Source organism: Chroicocephalus ridibundus, chromosome 7 (assembly GCF_963924245.1).
Source record: "Chroicocephalus ridibundus chromosome 7, bChrRid1.1, whole genome shotgun sequence".
NCBI lineage: Eukaryota > Metazoa > Chordata > Aves > Charadriiformes > Laridae > Chroicocephalus > Chroicocephalus ridibundus.
This window is the reverse complement of record NC_086290.1, coordinates 22,229,673-22,247,289: the sequence shown is the minus strand read 5'-3', so window position 1 is coordinate 22,247,289 and position 17,617 is coordinate 22,229,673. Positions and strand designations below refer to the sequence as shown.

Genomic DNA, 17,617 nt, shown 5'->3' with positions numbered 1-17,617 from the left:
ACTAAATGTACTGAATACTCTGTCAGTGAAAGCAAGTTTTGGACATCTGTCTAAAAGTGTCCTCCTGTTTTGTTTTTTATTTAGACAATACTTGTGCTTCATCAGCTTTTACCTGTGCCAGTGGACAGTGTATTCCAGGCCGCTGGCGTTGCGATAAACATAATGACTGTTTTGATGGCAGTGATGAATTGCATTGTCCTACACAAGGACCCACTTCATGCCCTGTAACCCTGTTCACCTGTGATAATAGAAGATGTATTCCTAGGATCTGGCTGTGCGATACTGATAATGACTGTGGTGATGGGTCAGATGAGAAAAACTGCAGTGAGTATCACAACTGTCTGTATGTCTGCATAGATATGTCTGTTGGTGTAAGGATGATAAATGAAATTAGGAAGAAAGAACTAATATCTACATTAGACTAATGTTTTGCAGTCCATAAGATGTGGAAAACTCATCTAATTTGAACTACCAGAGACAGATAGAATGCAGAAAAATAATTAAGAAAAAATATAAAGGGGCAGCTGTTGTAATCATGGTACATAAAGTCATCCACTGCAATTTACAGCAAAAAGCCGCTAAAGCTTAGGTGTTCTAAGCACTTATTTCATGAGTGATCTCAGTAATGACTAATGGTGTAGTCACATAATCGAGTCTGAAAGTTTTTACCAGAAGACAGTAGTTTTTCCATATACTTTCTTTAGCGTTATTTACCACTGAGTGGAATCTTCTGTTTGTTTTGTGAGTCCCAGCCAACATTTGAATAAACAATTACCCGATACAAATGTATTAATGCTTGTAATTTATACGATTACTAGTTGCTGCGTTAGATGCTGCAAGCTGCTGGTAGTGTTTTTCTTCTGTTCCAGTATTATGCTGTTTTCAGAAAAAGAGAAGAGAAACATATCTGCATTAATTGTCATTCTTAATAGCTTTCGCAGGTACTTGCGAACCCAGGCAATTTCAGTGTCCGGACCATCGCTGTATTGACCCATTCTATGTCTGCGATGGAGACAAAGACTGTATAGATGGTGCTGATGAGCGTGACTGCAGTAAGTGTAGCTTCGTTTGAATGCCTCTTTATTGTTTCCTCACTCTTGCCCCCTGAGGGGTCTTTGGTGATCTCATATTACCAGCTCCAAGATAGCAGAATGCATAATAAACCTATCCATAAATTAACCCTGTTTGTGATGCTTGTTCTAGCATTTTTGTAAGCCCTTTGATCTTTAGGCTGGTTGCAGAGGGATGAAATCTGTTTCCTCTGTTTTCTGTAGATTCCAAGGTCACTGCATTTTCTGTGTCCCAGGGAAATCTTGGCCTTCAGTGGAAGTTGGACTCCTGATATCATATCTGACTTGGGCACCTGTAGAAAAATTGGGTGCAGTCCAGCTCTGTAAAATAAATAAATAACATCAGTGTTTTTAAATTTTGTAGTATATAACTGCAGTGCCACAGAGTTTAAATGTCTAAGCGGAGACCAGTGTATCAGCACGTACTACCAGTGTGATGGTGTATTTGACTGTAATGATCACTCAGATGAGACTGATTGCCGTAAGTATATTGATGCTGAAAGAAAGACTTCAGTTATTAGATGATGCTTCTGAAAATTTCCTTATCTGCTATGTCAACTAATTGGCACTACTGTCCTTAAGACCTCAAAATTTTTTTTAGGGAAATTTGTCTATAAATCGTTTTTTCTGGGCAGAAATTTCAAACGCAGTAGGTTCCATCTCAGGAGCAGATTTTTCTGGCAAAGAGTAGGCTTTGCATTTCTTTTGGCTCTAACATTTTGTTCTATTTGGCACCTTAGTCTCAGGGTTTAAAAGTAAAATGAAGAAGTCTATTCATCTAGAAAACTGAAAACCTTGTACCCATGAGAGTTAGATTGAAACTTTTCCTTAAGTAATTTTGTACATTTAAGTTAGTTAAAATGTTGCAACGCAGGGCGCTGCAATCTAGTTTCAGCAAGTAATTTCATATTGCTTTGTGCACGTACATAGATATCAATATGTGCTTGCTCAAAATATAACAACAGTTGAATTGCCTTGTTCACCATATTATAAAGTAGGAGTTAAATTGGCCGGATTTTGAAGCGCCATGTAGATTGACTGACTGTGATTCTGCGGCGTGATCTAAAAGCAACACAGTTCGTAATAGTGTTGTAACTACTTACGCAAGAGATGAACTGAACATGGTGATTTTGCTTCTCTGTGTAAAATTGAAACAGCTTCTGAACTGTTGAATGTCACTGTTTTAGCTACAAGACCACCGGGGATGTGCCACCAGAATGAATTCCAATGTCAATCAGATGGCAATTGTGTTCCTGCTACCTGGGAATGTGATGGCCATCTTGACTGTGCAGATGGCTCAGATGAACATCATAGGTGTCCTGCCAGGACCTGTCCTCCGTCTCTTTTCCGCTGTGATAATGGCAACTGTGTCTATCGAGCATGGATCTGTGATGGTGATAATGACTGCAGGGATATGAGCGATGAGAGAGATTGTCCTACTCAACCCTTCCGGTGCCCCAGCTGGCAGTGGCAATGTCCAGGTCACAGTATCTGTGTGAATCTGAGCAAAGTATGTGATAATTCTGCCGATTGTCCTAATGGAGCTGATGAATCCCCCCTGTGCAGTAAGTTACTGCTCAAGCATCTACTATAGCCTACTATGTGCTACAGCTTCAGAAAGTAATGGAATATTCAGTGTGCTGTGTTTAGTGCAGCAGCATTTCTAGCAGAATTTGTAAGCATGCTGAAAATAGAGCTCAAATTACTGAATAGAACTTGCTTGCAGTGAAAGGAGACGATGATGTTGACTGGTGAATTCATTAGCTATATGCAATCTTGTGCTCTCAATTCAAATGTGACTTCCACTGAATCCAATATAGGTTTTTATATAGCAATATGGGAACAAGCTTTGTGCTCCTGAACACATTCACGAAAGCATGGTATGCTTTAAGTTCGGATGAAATGTGATTCAGTCCTTAATATTTTCTTTTACATTTCTAACTTCAAAAATCATCAAAAAAATCTAAAAGCTCACATGTAGTCAGAATTTGTATTTATGCTGATTATGAATTGATTTAAGCATAACCTTTTTTCTTTCTTTCCTTCTTTCCTCCTTCTTCTCTTTAATCAATGCACTTTCTCAGATGAACCCCAGCCAGGTATGATTATAAACGATTTTAAATGATTGCTTATTAATACAATTTTAGGTTTGGAATGGTACAGTAAATTTTTGTATATTTAGAGCTAGTTTTGAAAAATGTGTTGTAAATGGTTTGACAGCCTTCTGTTTAGCATTCATTTAATGGGATTCAGTAGTACATACGATGTTGTTACCCTCCTTTACGTGCATTGGGTGTGGTATATTTTGCATAAGGGCCTCAGCCCAGTCTTACATTGCATAACTGGTGATTGTGGAATCATATTTTAGTAGGAATCTTATGCTAGTAATGCACTTGCAAAGTAATAAATTTAGCATAAGCTTTTGTTAACTATTTGCTTATTTCCTTCCCCAATCCCATTTCAGATCAGGAGAGCTGCTCTGACAATAATGCCGGCTGCACTCATGAATGTATTCAAGGACCCTTTGGAGCTCAGTGTTCCTGTCCTGTTGGATACCAGCTTGCAAATGACTCCAAGACTTGTGAAGATATTAATGAATGTGACCCTCCAGGCTTTTGTTCTCAGCATTGTTACAATGAGAGAGGGTCTTTTAGGTGTTACTGTGATGAAGGATACCTTCTGGAAACCAATGGGAAGACTTGTAAAGCAGCAGGTGAGGAACATTGATGTCAACCTAAAGAACAACAACAGTGTCTGGTATGTCCAGCTTTGCCATTTTCATATTGTTCTCTTTTAAAAGAGCTGATGTAAACGGGCAAAGTTGTTCATGGCAGATGACCTTGAGTATTAAAACTGCAAGCTGAGGGGTTAATTGGACACTATTATTTCCTTGAAATAATATATTTAAATTAACACTGTAATTTTTAACCCTGGAATGGTCAAAAATAATATTCTGGAGAAAAGCAATGCCAGGCACCCGTAAGCCGTAGGTTAATATTTGCTCTTTATAAAGTTCAATCCTTACAGAATGTTTAAATCCCAGCCTTTCACAGGATTTACCTAGTGCCTATGCCATACTTTGCTCATTTCTAAAGAGCAAACAACACTGACACAGCCCAGCTGTCGGTTGTTCTCTATCTCTTATGTGATACATTGACAGTACAGAGGGGCCATATACCCAGTGGAATTTGTCACCACATTTCCTGACTTAAGAGATGTATTAAGGTTGTGGAAGATTCTTGCAATTTACCTGGCCCTTACTTCTCATAGTTTGCTGTCTTTATGGTTGCTACTCTGCAGTTGTTTTCCAGCAGTTTATCAGTGTAAACTGCTGCACGGTTATCTAACCTCAGCAGCCTATGGCTTTCCTGTAATCTGTTTATTCTCCTCCCTGGTCCCCATGCAGGCTAAAGGGAGATAAAAGAGCAGGCTGACTCAAAAAGAGGAAGAATCGGACTGAGTAGAGTAACTGGTAGTCTAAAGAACTTTGGGATTTGAATCAGGACTGGGAGCTGAGAGTGGTTTATGGAGGAATGAGGGTTGGATGTCTGCAGCAAACTGATTGGACAATGGGGAAGAGGACCCAAGGTCCAGATATGAGGCTGGAAGGGGAGTCTAGTAGAAAGAGTAAGTGATGGAGAAAACCCAAGGTAGATCCAAAAGTCAGGATGGACAAACTGCATATGTTAAAATATTTTGGCCTGAGAACTGATTTGAATTTGTCCTTTCAATATGTGTATCTAGATACAATAGCTTTGATGTTATAAAGCCATATCAAATTACTCCGTGTTTCTTTTCCTTGCAGAATTACTGTTGAATAGCTTATTGGTTTATTTTAATTTATTTTCCTTTGGCAGAGTCTGGGAATCTTCTTTTGCTGGTGGCAAGTCGTAACCAAATTGTTGTGGACAACATCACTTCTCAGTCACACAGTATTTATTCTCTGATTCGGGATGGGAGGAATATTGTGGCTATTGATTTTGATTCAATCACAGATCGTATCTTTTGGTCTGATACAACACAGGATAAAATTTGGAGTGCTTATCAAAATGGGACTGACCGAAAAATAGTAAGTTTCGCTGAGTTATTCTCATCTTTTCATTGTGGAGAGAAAATGAAGACAGTGTATCTCCAATTAACAAAGGGGAAGAGGGGAATCCCGACGTAGTAAGAAGAGAGATAACATAGACAAATTGAAACAACTTCGTAGATACTAAGTCAACATCTCATGTAGTTTTTTGAAAAAGAAAATTGAATGCTTTTGAGAAGCCCTTTTTAAACATCAGGCTCTAAGTTGATTTTCCTATTAGTAAATGCTAACTTCTTCAATAGACCCACTGAAGTTAGTAGGAGTGTTTGGGTATACACTTTGTCAGTGCTTTGAATATGTACATTCAGCATAAAAGACGTAGAAAAAGTTGGAGATTTGGTTCCCCATATTTCCATATCTATAGAAATGGAAAGGGTAAAAATTTAATATCAACTAGTTTGTTCTCTCTCTCTCTCCTTTTTTTTTTTTTAATTTTTGTTATTAAACAGGTGTTTGACAGTGGTGTCACCGTGACTGAAAGTATAGCGGTAGATTGGGTAGGTCGCAATCTTTACTGGACAGACTTTGTTCTGGAAACAATTGAAGTCTCTAAAATGGATGGGAGCCACAGGACTGTGCTGATTAGTGAAAATATAACAAACCCAAGGGGACTAGTGTTAGATCCCAGAATTGAGTAAGATTTTTTTTTTTATGTTTTGTTTTGAAAAGATGCATATTTTATGATGTAACACTATTCAAATCCGAGATATGTCTAAATTTTATGGTAATTTTAAGTGACCAGTTGATTTAATTTTTAAAGTCATACGGTAATTATGTATGTTCTGTTGCTCTGTTTCACTGTAACAAGATGTTTTTTTCCCTGTAAAATGGATCTTCCTACATTTGTTTCCTAGTTAAGAACTATTAATTCAAAATTCTGACGTACCATTATCAGTTAGTGATATACCACAAACTTACACGTAATATAATGTGATATGCCTACCTGGCAAAGAACAGGTTCCTTCATAGCCCCAAATCTAAAATGATTATCTATACCATATTAATCTTATCACAAAAGCACCTTCCCATTTCAGACAGCAAGTGTCATAGAGTAAATGGAATGTTATGATTTGAACTGTTCAGGTACAAACTTCTACTGTTCCTTAGCTCTTCAGTGTCTTGAACTCAGTTTACTGCCAGCCATGTGGGGCTCTTCAGTTGTAGAGTTAACATTATCAGTGCATGCCTGTAAAAGTACAAACCTATATGAAATTATTATTTGGCAGCTGGAGAATCAGATTATAATCAATGTTGAAAACCAGCGATATCAGTAGCTTCTGTATGCTGCTATTATAGACAAATGAAAACAGCAGTAGAATTACTGAAAGAATTTTTACAACAGAAATTATGGTAATACCTTAAGTAAGCATATTGCTGAAATGAATAATTTCAGTATCATTGTGTAGGACTTTTCTTACAAAGGTTGTTTCTGGTTTTTGGCTAATGATTCTGTATAATGTTTCCCAATAGGCAGCTAGGTTTTTTTCAGATTGGTAATGACAAGTTACTTTTTTTCAGTGCTCATGTAATGTTCTGGACTGATTGGGGCCAAAATCCTCGAATTGAAAAAGCCAGCATGGATGGCAAAATGCGAACGGTGATTATTAACGATAAAATCTACTGGCCCAATGGACTCTCCATTGATTACCCAAATAAACTTCTCTATTTTGCTGATGCTTATCTTGATTATATCGATTTCTGTGATTACAATGGAAACAACAGACGACAGGTGGTTGCAAGCGATCTGGTAAGACATTAATAAGAAACCATTGTTTTCCCATGTCCTTGCTGATATGCTTAAAAACATATTTGCACTGTCATAGACTTGGATGTATTTTTCTTCAAAATACTTGGGTGAAACAGGTATGAAGTATTTTAGCTGCTTGCTACAGCTGGAAAAAGAAGAATTGCATCTCCTATTCGCAGTCTCTCAGGGGATCTTCAGCAGAACCTGGAGTTGAGTGTAGACTTAGTGCTTTAGATCGTTCTCATTTTCTCTGTCCGTATGCATGAAGTCTGAAAGTGACATCTGACACTGCTGCTACTAGCTGGTGCACTTGCTGTAGGCAAATACAATACAAAAAACTGGAACAAATTTCCCCAGTCACCTTCTGTGAGTGATGATTGCTACTATTCTTGACAGCAGTGAAAGGTTTTCTGCTGCCAGGACTTGCTGTGTGCAGGGCACTTCATGAAGACCATCCTTCTTTCAAGCTATCTCCCAATGAAGTGCTCCTGGCAGCTCCTAGCACTGTCCCTGTACCAGCACAATAGTTCAGATGTTCAATTGGTACACGTAAGCTGGTATAAATAACTACATGTATGTTTTCAAGAATTGAACCTTGGGGCTTTTATTTTTGGCTGGAGACGCAGTTCTTGTAGAGTAGGAGCTGGTGCAATCTTTCTTGTCCGGCTCCTAGTTTTCTGAAATCTAGATAAACTACTTTCTTTGACCTTCTGGTAAATTATAGGGGGAGCTTATCAGAGATGCAAGGTTATGACAGGTCCATAACTCTCACTAGACATTTCCTCTTGTACCCTTGAAAATCTGCAATTGAGTCTCTGTCTGTTGGCAGAACTGTGTTCTGCCTACAGTTACACTGCTTTGTTAATTCTCCATGCAGTACATCTCACAGGATCTATTTAGCATTTTCTTTTTAATAAAGTTTATATTTCCCCCACAATTTATGTCTTGTTTTCAGGCAATAGATGCTCTTTCCTGTTCTTTTGCTGAAAAATATCTTTTGAGACACAGCCACTTTTTTTTTCTTATTTTTTTAAATTGTGCTCAGCTCTGCTGTTACTTCATTGCAAGCTTTACGTATACAAATCTCCAGAACTAAATTGGTAAAAATCCTTGCCTTTTAGATATTGCAGCATCCGCATGCTCTAGCTGTCTTTGAAGATTTTGTGTACTGGAGTGACCGCTATACTAATCGGGTAATTCGGGCCAATAAATGGCATGGAGGAAACCAGACAGTTATGATTTACAACATTCACCAGCCTTTGGGGCTTGTGGCAGTCCATCCTGTAAAGCAACCTAATGGTAAGTTCAGCAAAACAACTTTGGTAATTACAAAAATAAGCCATGCAGTAAAGCCATGCATGGGCACTCCTGGAATCAGTCTTGTCAGCAAATGGGTTGTATTAAAATAAGCAAATAATTCATAATATCGACTTGCAACTGAAGGTCATTTCAGCCTGTCCAGCCTGGTGTTTAGGGAAAGCAACCAAAGCAGCATGTAAGCACAAAGACTAGCCAAAAAGAATAATAGGGAAGTAGTACGTGCCATTTTTATAAGCAAATTGGAGCATTTTTGTAAAGCATTTTAATTTTTAAAATTTTTCTTTGTGGCATACCAGACTCAGTTCCATATATGCTAGTAATATCATTCTTTCAGACAAGATTACTGTCATCAACCTTCTCTGAAAGCACTTTTAAATTATTTTACTTAAGGAAATAACAATAATAAACAAACCCCTTCATCGCCTTCAAGATGCCCTCTGAGATCATATGCCGGTGATCTTTTATAGCTGAAAGACTGGGGAAAAAAAAGCCAAAAACTTTTTTCCTTTTTCTTTCTGTTAGGTAGAGTTATCTTCCAAATCAGACTTTTTGTCATTTCATGGTATGACTTGAAGAGTGGGAAATATATTGACACAAATATTGCCTTTCATTTTCTGCTATGTTTCTTGTGTATGGAGTGTTTCTGATTCATAAATATTACAGTTACTTACATTTATTTTTTTGCTTGAAAACTTTCATATGGGGAAGGAGACTTGCATCCGACTAAGGCGCTAGTAATTTCAGTGCTATATTTGTTTTGGAACAAAACATTCCTCAGTCATGGTCAGAACTAAAGCCATTTAGCACTCCCACTGCAAATTGTTCAGTCATCAAAGGGTACCATTAACTTATACATCACAGTTCTGGTTTAAGAGGTTTTATTCTACAACCCAACGTTTAAAAAACTTTCTACCGATGGTGGAGAAAATTGTTTATTTTTCTTCATTGTATTAAACTAGTACATTTTATGATTTTTCATTTCATGGTTTCAGTTCTTGTTAGTTTTTCTATTAGGAACAATTGTGTCATTTCCTGGAACTTCCAAGCTTCTTAGAGTAAGGCCTGCTGCAATTGCGGAGGCTATATTTAAAATCTGATTTTTATTTTCTTACAAACATGGCTTATCCTGAAAAATCCTCTTTAGCAGCAAGTTTGTGGAAGAGAGCTAAATGATTGAATTTTAGTGTATAGTAATAATAGCAGTCAGCAGAGACCACCTTTGCTGTATTTCTTACATTTTACAAGCTTAGACCAACAGTTTCAAAGTGATCCAAGAAATTATGCATTGAACTCCCGCTACCTTTGAAAGAGATGTAGGCGACTATTTTATCTCTTTAGTTTTGTCCAAGAAGCTTCAGTAAATAATTTAAATCTCCCATCTACATGGATTTCCCACCCCATGCCACAACAACCCCATGCATCGCTACGGGCTTGGGGAAGTGTGGCTGGAGAGCTGCCTGGCAGAAAAGGACCTGGGGGTTCTAATTGACAAGCGGCTGAACATGAGCCAGCAGTGTGCCCAGGTGGCCAAGAAAGCCAATGGCATCCTGGCTTGTATTAGAAATAGTGTGACCAGCAGAAGTAGGGAGATGATTGTCCCCCTGTACTCAGCACTGGTGAGGCCACACCTTGAGTACTGTGTCCAGTTCTGGGCTCCTCAATATGAGAGAGATATCGAGGTGCTGGAGCAAGTGCAGAGGAGGGCAACGAAGCTGGTGAAGGGCCTGCAGAATAAATCTTATGAGGAGCAATTGAAGGAGCTGGGACTGTTTAGTCTGAGGAAGAGGAGGCTGAGGGGAGACCTCATCACTCTCTGCAACTACTTGAAAGGACGTTGTAGAGAGATTGGTGCTGGTCTCTTCTCCCAAGTAATTAGCGATAGAACAAGAGGGAATGGGTTCAAGCTGCAGCAGGGTAGGTTTAGGCTGGTCATTAGGAAAAAATTGTGTCACCATCCCTGAATGTGTTTAAGACTCGTTTAGATGTGGTGTTAGGGGATATGGTTTAGAGGAGAACTTTGTAGAGTGGAGTTGATGGTTGTACTCGATGATCCCAAGGGTCTTTTCCAACCTAAATGATTCTATGATTCTATGACTCTATGATCTAGAAGGGTTATAATGCTTAAAGACTGAAAATCCTGTGGGCCTCCTGGTGCAGTTAAGGAAAGTTTGAAAAGGAGTTTGAAAGATTTTCTATGAGGCAAAAACTTTGAAAAGACCACTGTGATAATGGTACTGGTTTTACATGAATAATTATATCCTGTTATGAGTGTATTGTATTGCTTGTGGTTCTTGGAAATAACTTAATTTTTAATTTTAAGGAAACAGTAAAACTGATTTAGGACTGGGTTGACACTATCAGTAGCAATCAGATTGAATATTCTTTCCAGTTGCTCATATTGTTACAGTTGCTAATACTTTCTTTTTTCTTTTCAGGTATCAATTCTTGTGCATCGTCCCCCTGTAGCCACCTCTGCTTGCTTTCTTCATCTGGACCACTTTTTTTTTCCTGTGCTTGTCCTTCAGGATGGACGCTTTCTCCTGATAACAGGAACTGCATGAGAGGTAGGGCATCAATAACGAGAGATAAAAAAAAAAGACGTGCCACTGTCAAATCCATTCCTGTGTCAGACAAAAAGCATACTTCAGATCTGTGGGCTGCTGCTCGTGAAATGAGTTGGGGGCCATTCCAGGCAGACTTTATTTATGACGCACGGAATGTACTTGGCCTAAAGGTTTGGACCCGGGTTCTGGCAAGAACTCAGTCAGAGCTTCTGATCTTCTTTTGGGGAAATGGATGAACTCAATTTTCTTTTATTCACTTTGTAAAGAAGACATGTTTTAAAATTTCTCAACACGTGGAATGTTTTGCTGTTGGAATACATCTGGAAAGAGCTTGGTATCCGTTCAAAATGAAAACATACTCTAGAAGAATGTTGTCCTTCTTGTTATAAATATTCAGCTGGGAAACCTTTTTTAAGAGTTGCAATTGTAAGAATGTTGAGATGCAGGACTAGAAGGGACTTTCTTGGTCATTCAAGTCTGTTTCCTTCTTGTCCTTGACTACCATATCACAGAATCATAGAATTGTCTAGGTTGGAAGGGACCTTTCATATCATCTAGTCCAACCATCAGATGTCCCCTTTCACCAGTCAAGCTCCAGTTTAAGATTACTTTGGCTTCTTGCCACTAAAACTCACTGAACCTCACAATTTTGATATTTGGAAACCACCTGATTTTCTCTTCAAATATAGTCTTTCCCCAGTTTATGCCATTTTTGGCCTTCGGGATAAATAGCATCAGTAGTTCTCCTTCATCCCTGGTATATGTTTGGTGCCTCCCTAATAAGGAAGCATCAAATCACCAAAATTTAAGTAGAAATTATCTTTGGGATGAGCTAACAGTAGAAATCTCTGTCAGTCAAAAGATCCCTTTCTTTTAAAACTATCTAAATTTTAAAAGCCATATCATGCTGATTTCCTGCTTGATACTTAGCAGTGTGTTCTTTAAAGAGCTGTATTGAATTCACATTTTTCTTAGCAGCAGTAAAAGAATTACCAATTTATATAATCTGAAATGAACTGCAAGTTTGTTTAATCTACTAAAAAAAAAGAGGGTTTGTTTTAGGAATCTGTACTGGTTTTAGTATGTGCAGGCTTGTAGAGGGATCATGATGAAAGAAATGGAACATGGCAGTGATGAAGCACATGCATGTGTAGAGGCTGATCCAGTTTTGCCAATGAATTGAGCTATTGACAGTTCTTATCTTTACTTTCCACATGTTGCAAAGTTCCCTCTGTCTACTTAGGTACAGTTGTGGCCCTTTTATAAATTACATAATTGCTCAATATAAATTGTGTAAGAGAGAAATAGAAATATCCTTCTACGGAGCACAATTCTTTTAAATTGTATGGTCTTATTTTTTCTTTTTATATGGAATTTATACATTTAAAACAGTATGTAAAAACATCTACGGATTTTGTGGTTTTTTTTAAAAATAATGTATTTGCTGAAGGTCAACACAACAGAAAAAGTTATTAAAAATATGCTCATTCCTTTTATGGTAAAAGACTTTAATTATTGCTAATGATTACAGAGGAATAGGCATTTACCATTTCTTTTCTAAAATTTACTATTATCCTTATCCTTGCTGTCATTGTTTACTTTAATAGGCCAGCACAAACTTTCAGAAGAAAGTTTAAACTGAGCTGCATGCACTTGGTTGCCCAGTGTTTCTACAAAACAATGATATTGCTGGTCTCTGCCTACCTAGTTCGCATATTAAATACTGCTAACTTCATGTTGATGGAAAGGCATTGATTCTAGGATTGCACCATTTTGCAGACTATTATAAGATTGCCTTTGCACTTATTTACCTTAAGCTGCATTTCAGATTGATATTAAAGATGGTAAAGTAGCAAGCTGGCTTGGAAACAAAGCAAGGAATTCATGTAAATTAAATTCTTGTATTAATATGGTAATTTTGCATATTTAATATAACAATACATGAATTTTATATGGATTATTATTTGTCATGTAAACCTGTATTAAGTTTTAAATTTGCAGAAGTTATATTAATGTCTATCTGATGAAGCTACAGAGATTTTTAGATCTGTATAGCTCAGCAAATTTGCTCTATTGTACATTATACGAATGAGGAATAATCGGGCTGTATAGATTTGCATAGGTGTTAAAGGAAGCAATCAGCAAAAAATTTTCTGTAGAACATAATTGTTTAAATGAGACTATCAAAATTCTAAAGTGCAAGCAGTCTAGCCTAGAGAATTCACATGTCTCTATTTCAGCAGGATTCATTAGTGGTGTACTGTGTACGATCGGAAAGGGAATAATGACTCCAGGGTCTTACATGCATTGGAACAATGTCACACGAATTTAACTGTTCTGTGCAAACGCTTCATAGAAGAGCAGTGGCGTGCCACATTCTTAGGGGAAAAAAAACATGGAAGAAGTCCAAGACTTTCATAGGCAGAACTAGCTTCTTTTGCTAGTGATTTTTGTGTTGAGACAAACAAAATCTAAGCTTATGTCAAATTTGATAAATAGTTCAAGTTGCCAAAGAGAAGTATGGAGAATAATTTTTGAGATGTAGAATGATGCTGTGGTTTGTGGTTTTTCATATCAAAAATTGCACTGCAAAATTTATATAAATGTGTTAGGCAGCCAGTAAAGGAAACAAAAAAAAAACCCAAACCAAACCAAAACAAAAAAAAGTCTTTGATCTATTATAGAAGAGCAGGAGCAGCCCAGTTCCCTATCAAGTGGTAGCTTGTGCCTGTGGAGAGAAGAGGCTAGGATTTGTTCTCCAAAGGCAAAAGCACGTGGAAGAGGGGAACTGGTGTTCAGGAGATTCTCTTCCCCTACTCCCCAGCAGATACGAAATGAAGTTGCTCACTCACACTCCACAGGTCTCCAATGCTTTTTCTCAGACCACCTGACTAGATGCCCTTTCTTAATAAGATTTAAGCCTAAGGGTACAAGTTTACCTAGAAGTAAATATACTATAAGGGAGCATGTCTACTCCCTTAGAGATAAAACAAGAAAACACAGTACTGGGGTTATATTTAATAATACTGTTGAGCAGTTACTGCTGTGGTGTTGTACCTTGCTTGTGAGTCGTGCTCAATATGCATTAGAACCCGTCTCAGGCATAGCCTGGAGAGCCCTCAGAGCTCTGTCCTGCTGGTTGCCATTCTCAGAGATTTTAAAAAGCTGCTCAGAGCAGCTGCGTGAATGTGCTTCTTCCCTTGGCCAGCAATGAGGGATCCTGCCTTATTTACTCCCTCCTCAGAATTTGCTTGCACATGCATTGTGATTGCACAGTGCTGAAACTTTAAATGTTAAAACGATTACAATAACAATTAAAACAACCTCATTCCTAGTGAGGGAACAAACTTAGAGGTAAGTGGTTACAAAATATCGCTGTTAACATTCAACCATTCTCAGCATCAGGGAACTTTTGGGTGGGAGAGGGGAAGCATATCATAATGCCATTTTCTTGATCAGAAACAACTCTGAATTACGTTATATATTTTCACAGTTGAACATCCTTTCCTTATTGCTGTAAGAGATAATATAATTTATGGAATTTCTCTGAACCCCGAGGAGAAGACGAATGATGCTATGGTTCCAATAGCAGGAGTTCAAAATGGTGTTGATGTTGACTTTGATGACTCCGAACAGATGATTTATTGGGTTGAAAATCCAGTAAGTTAGTATTTGAGTTCAAAATGTGCACTATAATAGGACTTTTTATTGTAAAATAATGTTTTTGACTGAAATGTACTAGCATTGCAGGTATATATTTTGATAAATATAACTGAAAGGAATGAAAGTGGTTTTTTTTATTTTTGGGGGGGTTGGTTTTTTTTATTTGGTTGGTTTTCCCCCCTAGGAAAAGATAAAGAAGCTTCATCTATTTGGTAAATTAGTTTTTTGTAAATTAGTTTTCATCTTTGTCATCTGAAATATTTGATTAATGCTATTTCTGGCTCAGCCCAAGACAGGAACAGGAACTATCAGAAAGCACTGACAGAACCATACTCTCAGCCCCGCTTTGCTGTGGTCCACTCTTTCTGCTCTCTCTTGACTTAGGACTTAATTCTCCAAACACAGCCAGAACACTTCTCCGTGGGAGCGGTGTATTGGACACAGTGGCACTAAGCATTACCATGAAAATACATGCGTCTGGTCTGATCACTTAATGAAATAACATAGGAGGGAGGCATCTTTTTCTTTAAATAGAAGAAAATGGTTGTAAAGTCACAGCCATTTCCAGGTAGCACATATGAGGTTTATAGATCTAAAAAATAATTTGAACTAACTTTTAATGGTTGATTATAATTGTTTTACTAAGCATTTTTAATGCTTGTCGTGAACTAAGAAACAACATATGTTCCCTAAGGCTAACTTGCCACAAAATATTCCTAATTTTTGCAGGATGGACACTTAAAAAAAAAAAAATCCGTGGCAGTCAGGGAGATGGATGTGGTAGGAAGCTGCTGATTCAGCAATATGTGTTCACTCTTGGAAAATTAAAAGCAGTTATTTTTTCAAAGAAAGCAGTGCTTGGGTCCTGGAGAAGTATAATGGTAGATAAGGAGATTTCTGCAGTTATGTTTTACAACGACAATTCACACTAACTTGTTACCTTTCATCCACACAAGATTTAGGGTATTTTTCCCCAACCTGTTTCCCTTACATTTTGCAGGTTTGAAATAAAAATAAGTTTAAAAATCACTCATTGTAAAGCCTTTTCTGTGTCACTCATAAAGGAATTATGATTTGTTTAATTATTTATTCATTTAAAATTAGAATGTTTAGTTCCCATGAAGTATTTAAACAGACCTATTTAAGCAAATCTTTGCTCAAGGAACTAGATTAATGCTCAAGAACGCTCCCTTATCTGGGAGCCTGCAGCAGAGTGAGATCTTCCCAGGACAGGCGCAGCATGTCTGCATCAGCGGAGGAGGAAGTAATTAGTGAGGAGAGAGAAACAGATTTCAACACTTGCTCACAGCTCCCCTGACCCTACTGACCTCTTCTCCAAAAGGCTTAATAATGTGCGATAGCTGCTGGTCTTTCAATTCTATATTAATATTAGCTGTGAAAGATTCACCAATAATACTCAGAACTTCTGCAGAACTGCTGTAAAACTGACATGACCTGAAGAAAGCTCAGTAAGCTACAGTGAGCACTTCAGACCCTTATCTGGCTTGTCTCTGTTTAGTGCTTGGTTATATCATGCTTTACCAGCACACACTGTAGCTAATGCCATAGAATCTGCAAGTCATAGGTTACCATGTCAAGGGTTACCCTTATGAAGAAGCCTGCAAGGTTAATCTTAGTCTTGATTCTTGCTATTACAGCTTATTAAAAATTTGATTCTTAAATATTTATGCATGGAGAGAACACTATTTTCCTTTACTCGATTTCTGGGATATTCAGGGGTATCCTGGTAAAAATCTTTTGATAATGAAATACAAATTACAGAAACGTGACTGTATATAACTTAAGTATATACAGTCATTTTATTTCTGTCAATCGGTGGTCGGTGAATGGTAATGCCTCTTCATACTGGGTAATTATGTTTTACAATAATATTTTTACCGTGTTTATGCACTGAGCATATACAAATACGTTTCTCTACTGGATTTTCATTTTGCGAAGAAAATATTGTAATATAAAGTCAGAGCTTATGTAGTTGGAATAGAACCGCCTTTTCTGCTCTCGACATTTTTCACTTTTGTTATCTTTTTTTCCAAGGGTGAAATTCACAGAGTGAGGTCAGATGGAGCCAACAGGACAGTTTTTGCTCCAGCAGCTGTTATTGGTGCTCCTATTGGTCTGGCACTGGACTGGATATCTGCAAACCTGTATTACAGTAACCCAGGGACACAGTCAATTGAGGTAATTAAGAGGGACAACTGGAAAGTAAGAGCCTAGATTTTTCACTGCTATGTATACAGGTTGAAATTAGTAATATTTTTTTTGTGTGTGAAAAAATGAAATTAGATTTATTTTAAAATGCAAACAGTCTGTAGAAAAATAGTTTACAAACTTGAAGAGGTAAACCTAAGTTTGAGCATAGTGAAAAAGACTGAAAGTAGTATATTCTGGGAACTTCATTCATGCATAGATCTCTTCTTTCTTTTTTTTCTCTTTTTTCTTTTTCCTCCTTCAAATCATTAGGCTTATGGTGTTTGACACACAACCTCTCTTATTGCTAGAGTTACTGTTATTATTACTATTCCCGCTTCAAATCAATGATCCCAATGCAATGTCTCTGATAATAAAGGAATGTTGCCATCAAACGCAGTAAGATCCACTCCCAAATGCTTTGACATCATGTTACGTAGCTTTCTGGAGACTAGCCATCTGATGGTATGTGAAGGATAAAATTGCCATTTAGTGTAGGAAAACAGAGCATAAACAATATATAATACAGTAGTGACTGTGAATAAGGCCAGTCATTAATGTCCCAAAATATAAATACATACTATTAAATTAAAAGGCGGCTAATTTAAACAAATAAAATTGAATATTTTATAAATCAACATTCCAGCAACCTGTTCAGCCTGTAGTACCTTCAAGATATTATAGAAGCTGAAAGATTAACTGTTTTTATACCTAGGATGCTTACTTGTTAACATAGGCAGGTTCTAAGTTGCAAGCAGCAAATTCAAGGGGTACACACACAGGGTACACGTTGGAGAAGGGAGGTGGTTAGAGTACGGAACAATGTGCTTTTTCTTCATAGTATTTGAGGGTGTCTTCTGTAATTTCAGCTCCCTGTGGATTTAGGCTTCCTTCCTTTAATTTGCAAAATCTATCGTAAGTTCTACATTACATGCTCTGATGAGTTCAATGTTTG

At 37.5% G+C, this 17,617-nt stretch overlaps 1 protein-coding gene across 3 annotated transcripts in view; it reads left to right on the top strand.

Annotated features, from left to right (window-relative positions):
- Positions 1-17,617, top strand: part of LRP2 (LDL receptor related protein 2) — a 129,905-nt gene that overhangs the window by 54,108 nt on the left and 58,180 nt on the right. For all 3 annotated transcript variants that reach the window (XM_063340640.1, XM_063340641.1, XM_063340638.1), the window contains exons 22-33: positions 85-324; positions 933-1,052; positions 1,435-1,551; positions 2,258-2,635; positions 3,535-3,783; positions 4,928-5,139; positions 5,610-5,794; positions 6,679-6,907; positions 8,029-8,206; positions 10,663-10,791; positions 14,285-14,451; positions 16,510-16,653. In XM_063340640.1, coding sequence (XP_063196710.1) covers positions 85-324; positions 933-1,052; positions 1,435-1,551; positions 2,258-2,635; positions 3,535-3,783; positions 4,928-5,139; positions 5,610-5,794; positions 6,679-6,907; positions 8,029-8,206; positions 10,663-10,791; positions 14,285-14,451; positions 16,510-16,653 — 2,348 coding nt within the window. The remainder of the gene's footprint in view (positions 1-84; positions 325-932; positions 1,053-1,434; positions 1,552-2,257; positions 2,636-3,534; positions 3,784-4,927; positions 5,140-5,609; positions 5,795-6,678; positions 6,908-8,028; positions 8,207-10,662; positions 10,792-14,284; positions 14,452-16,509; positions 16,654-17,617) is intronic.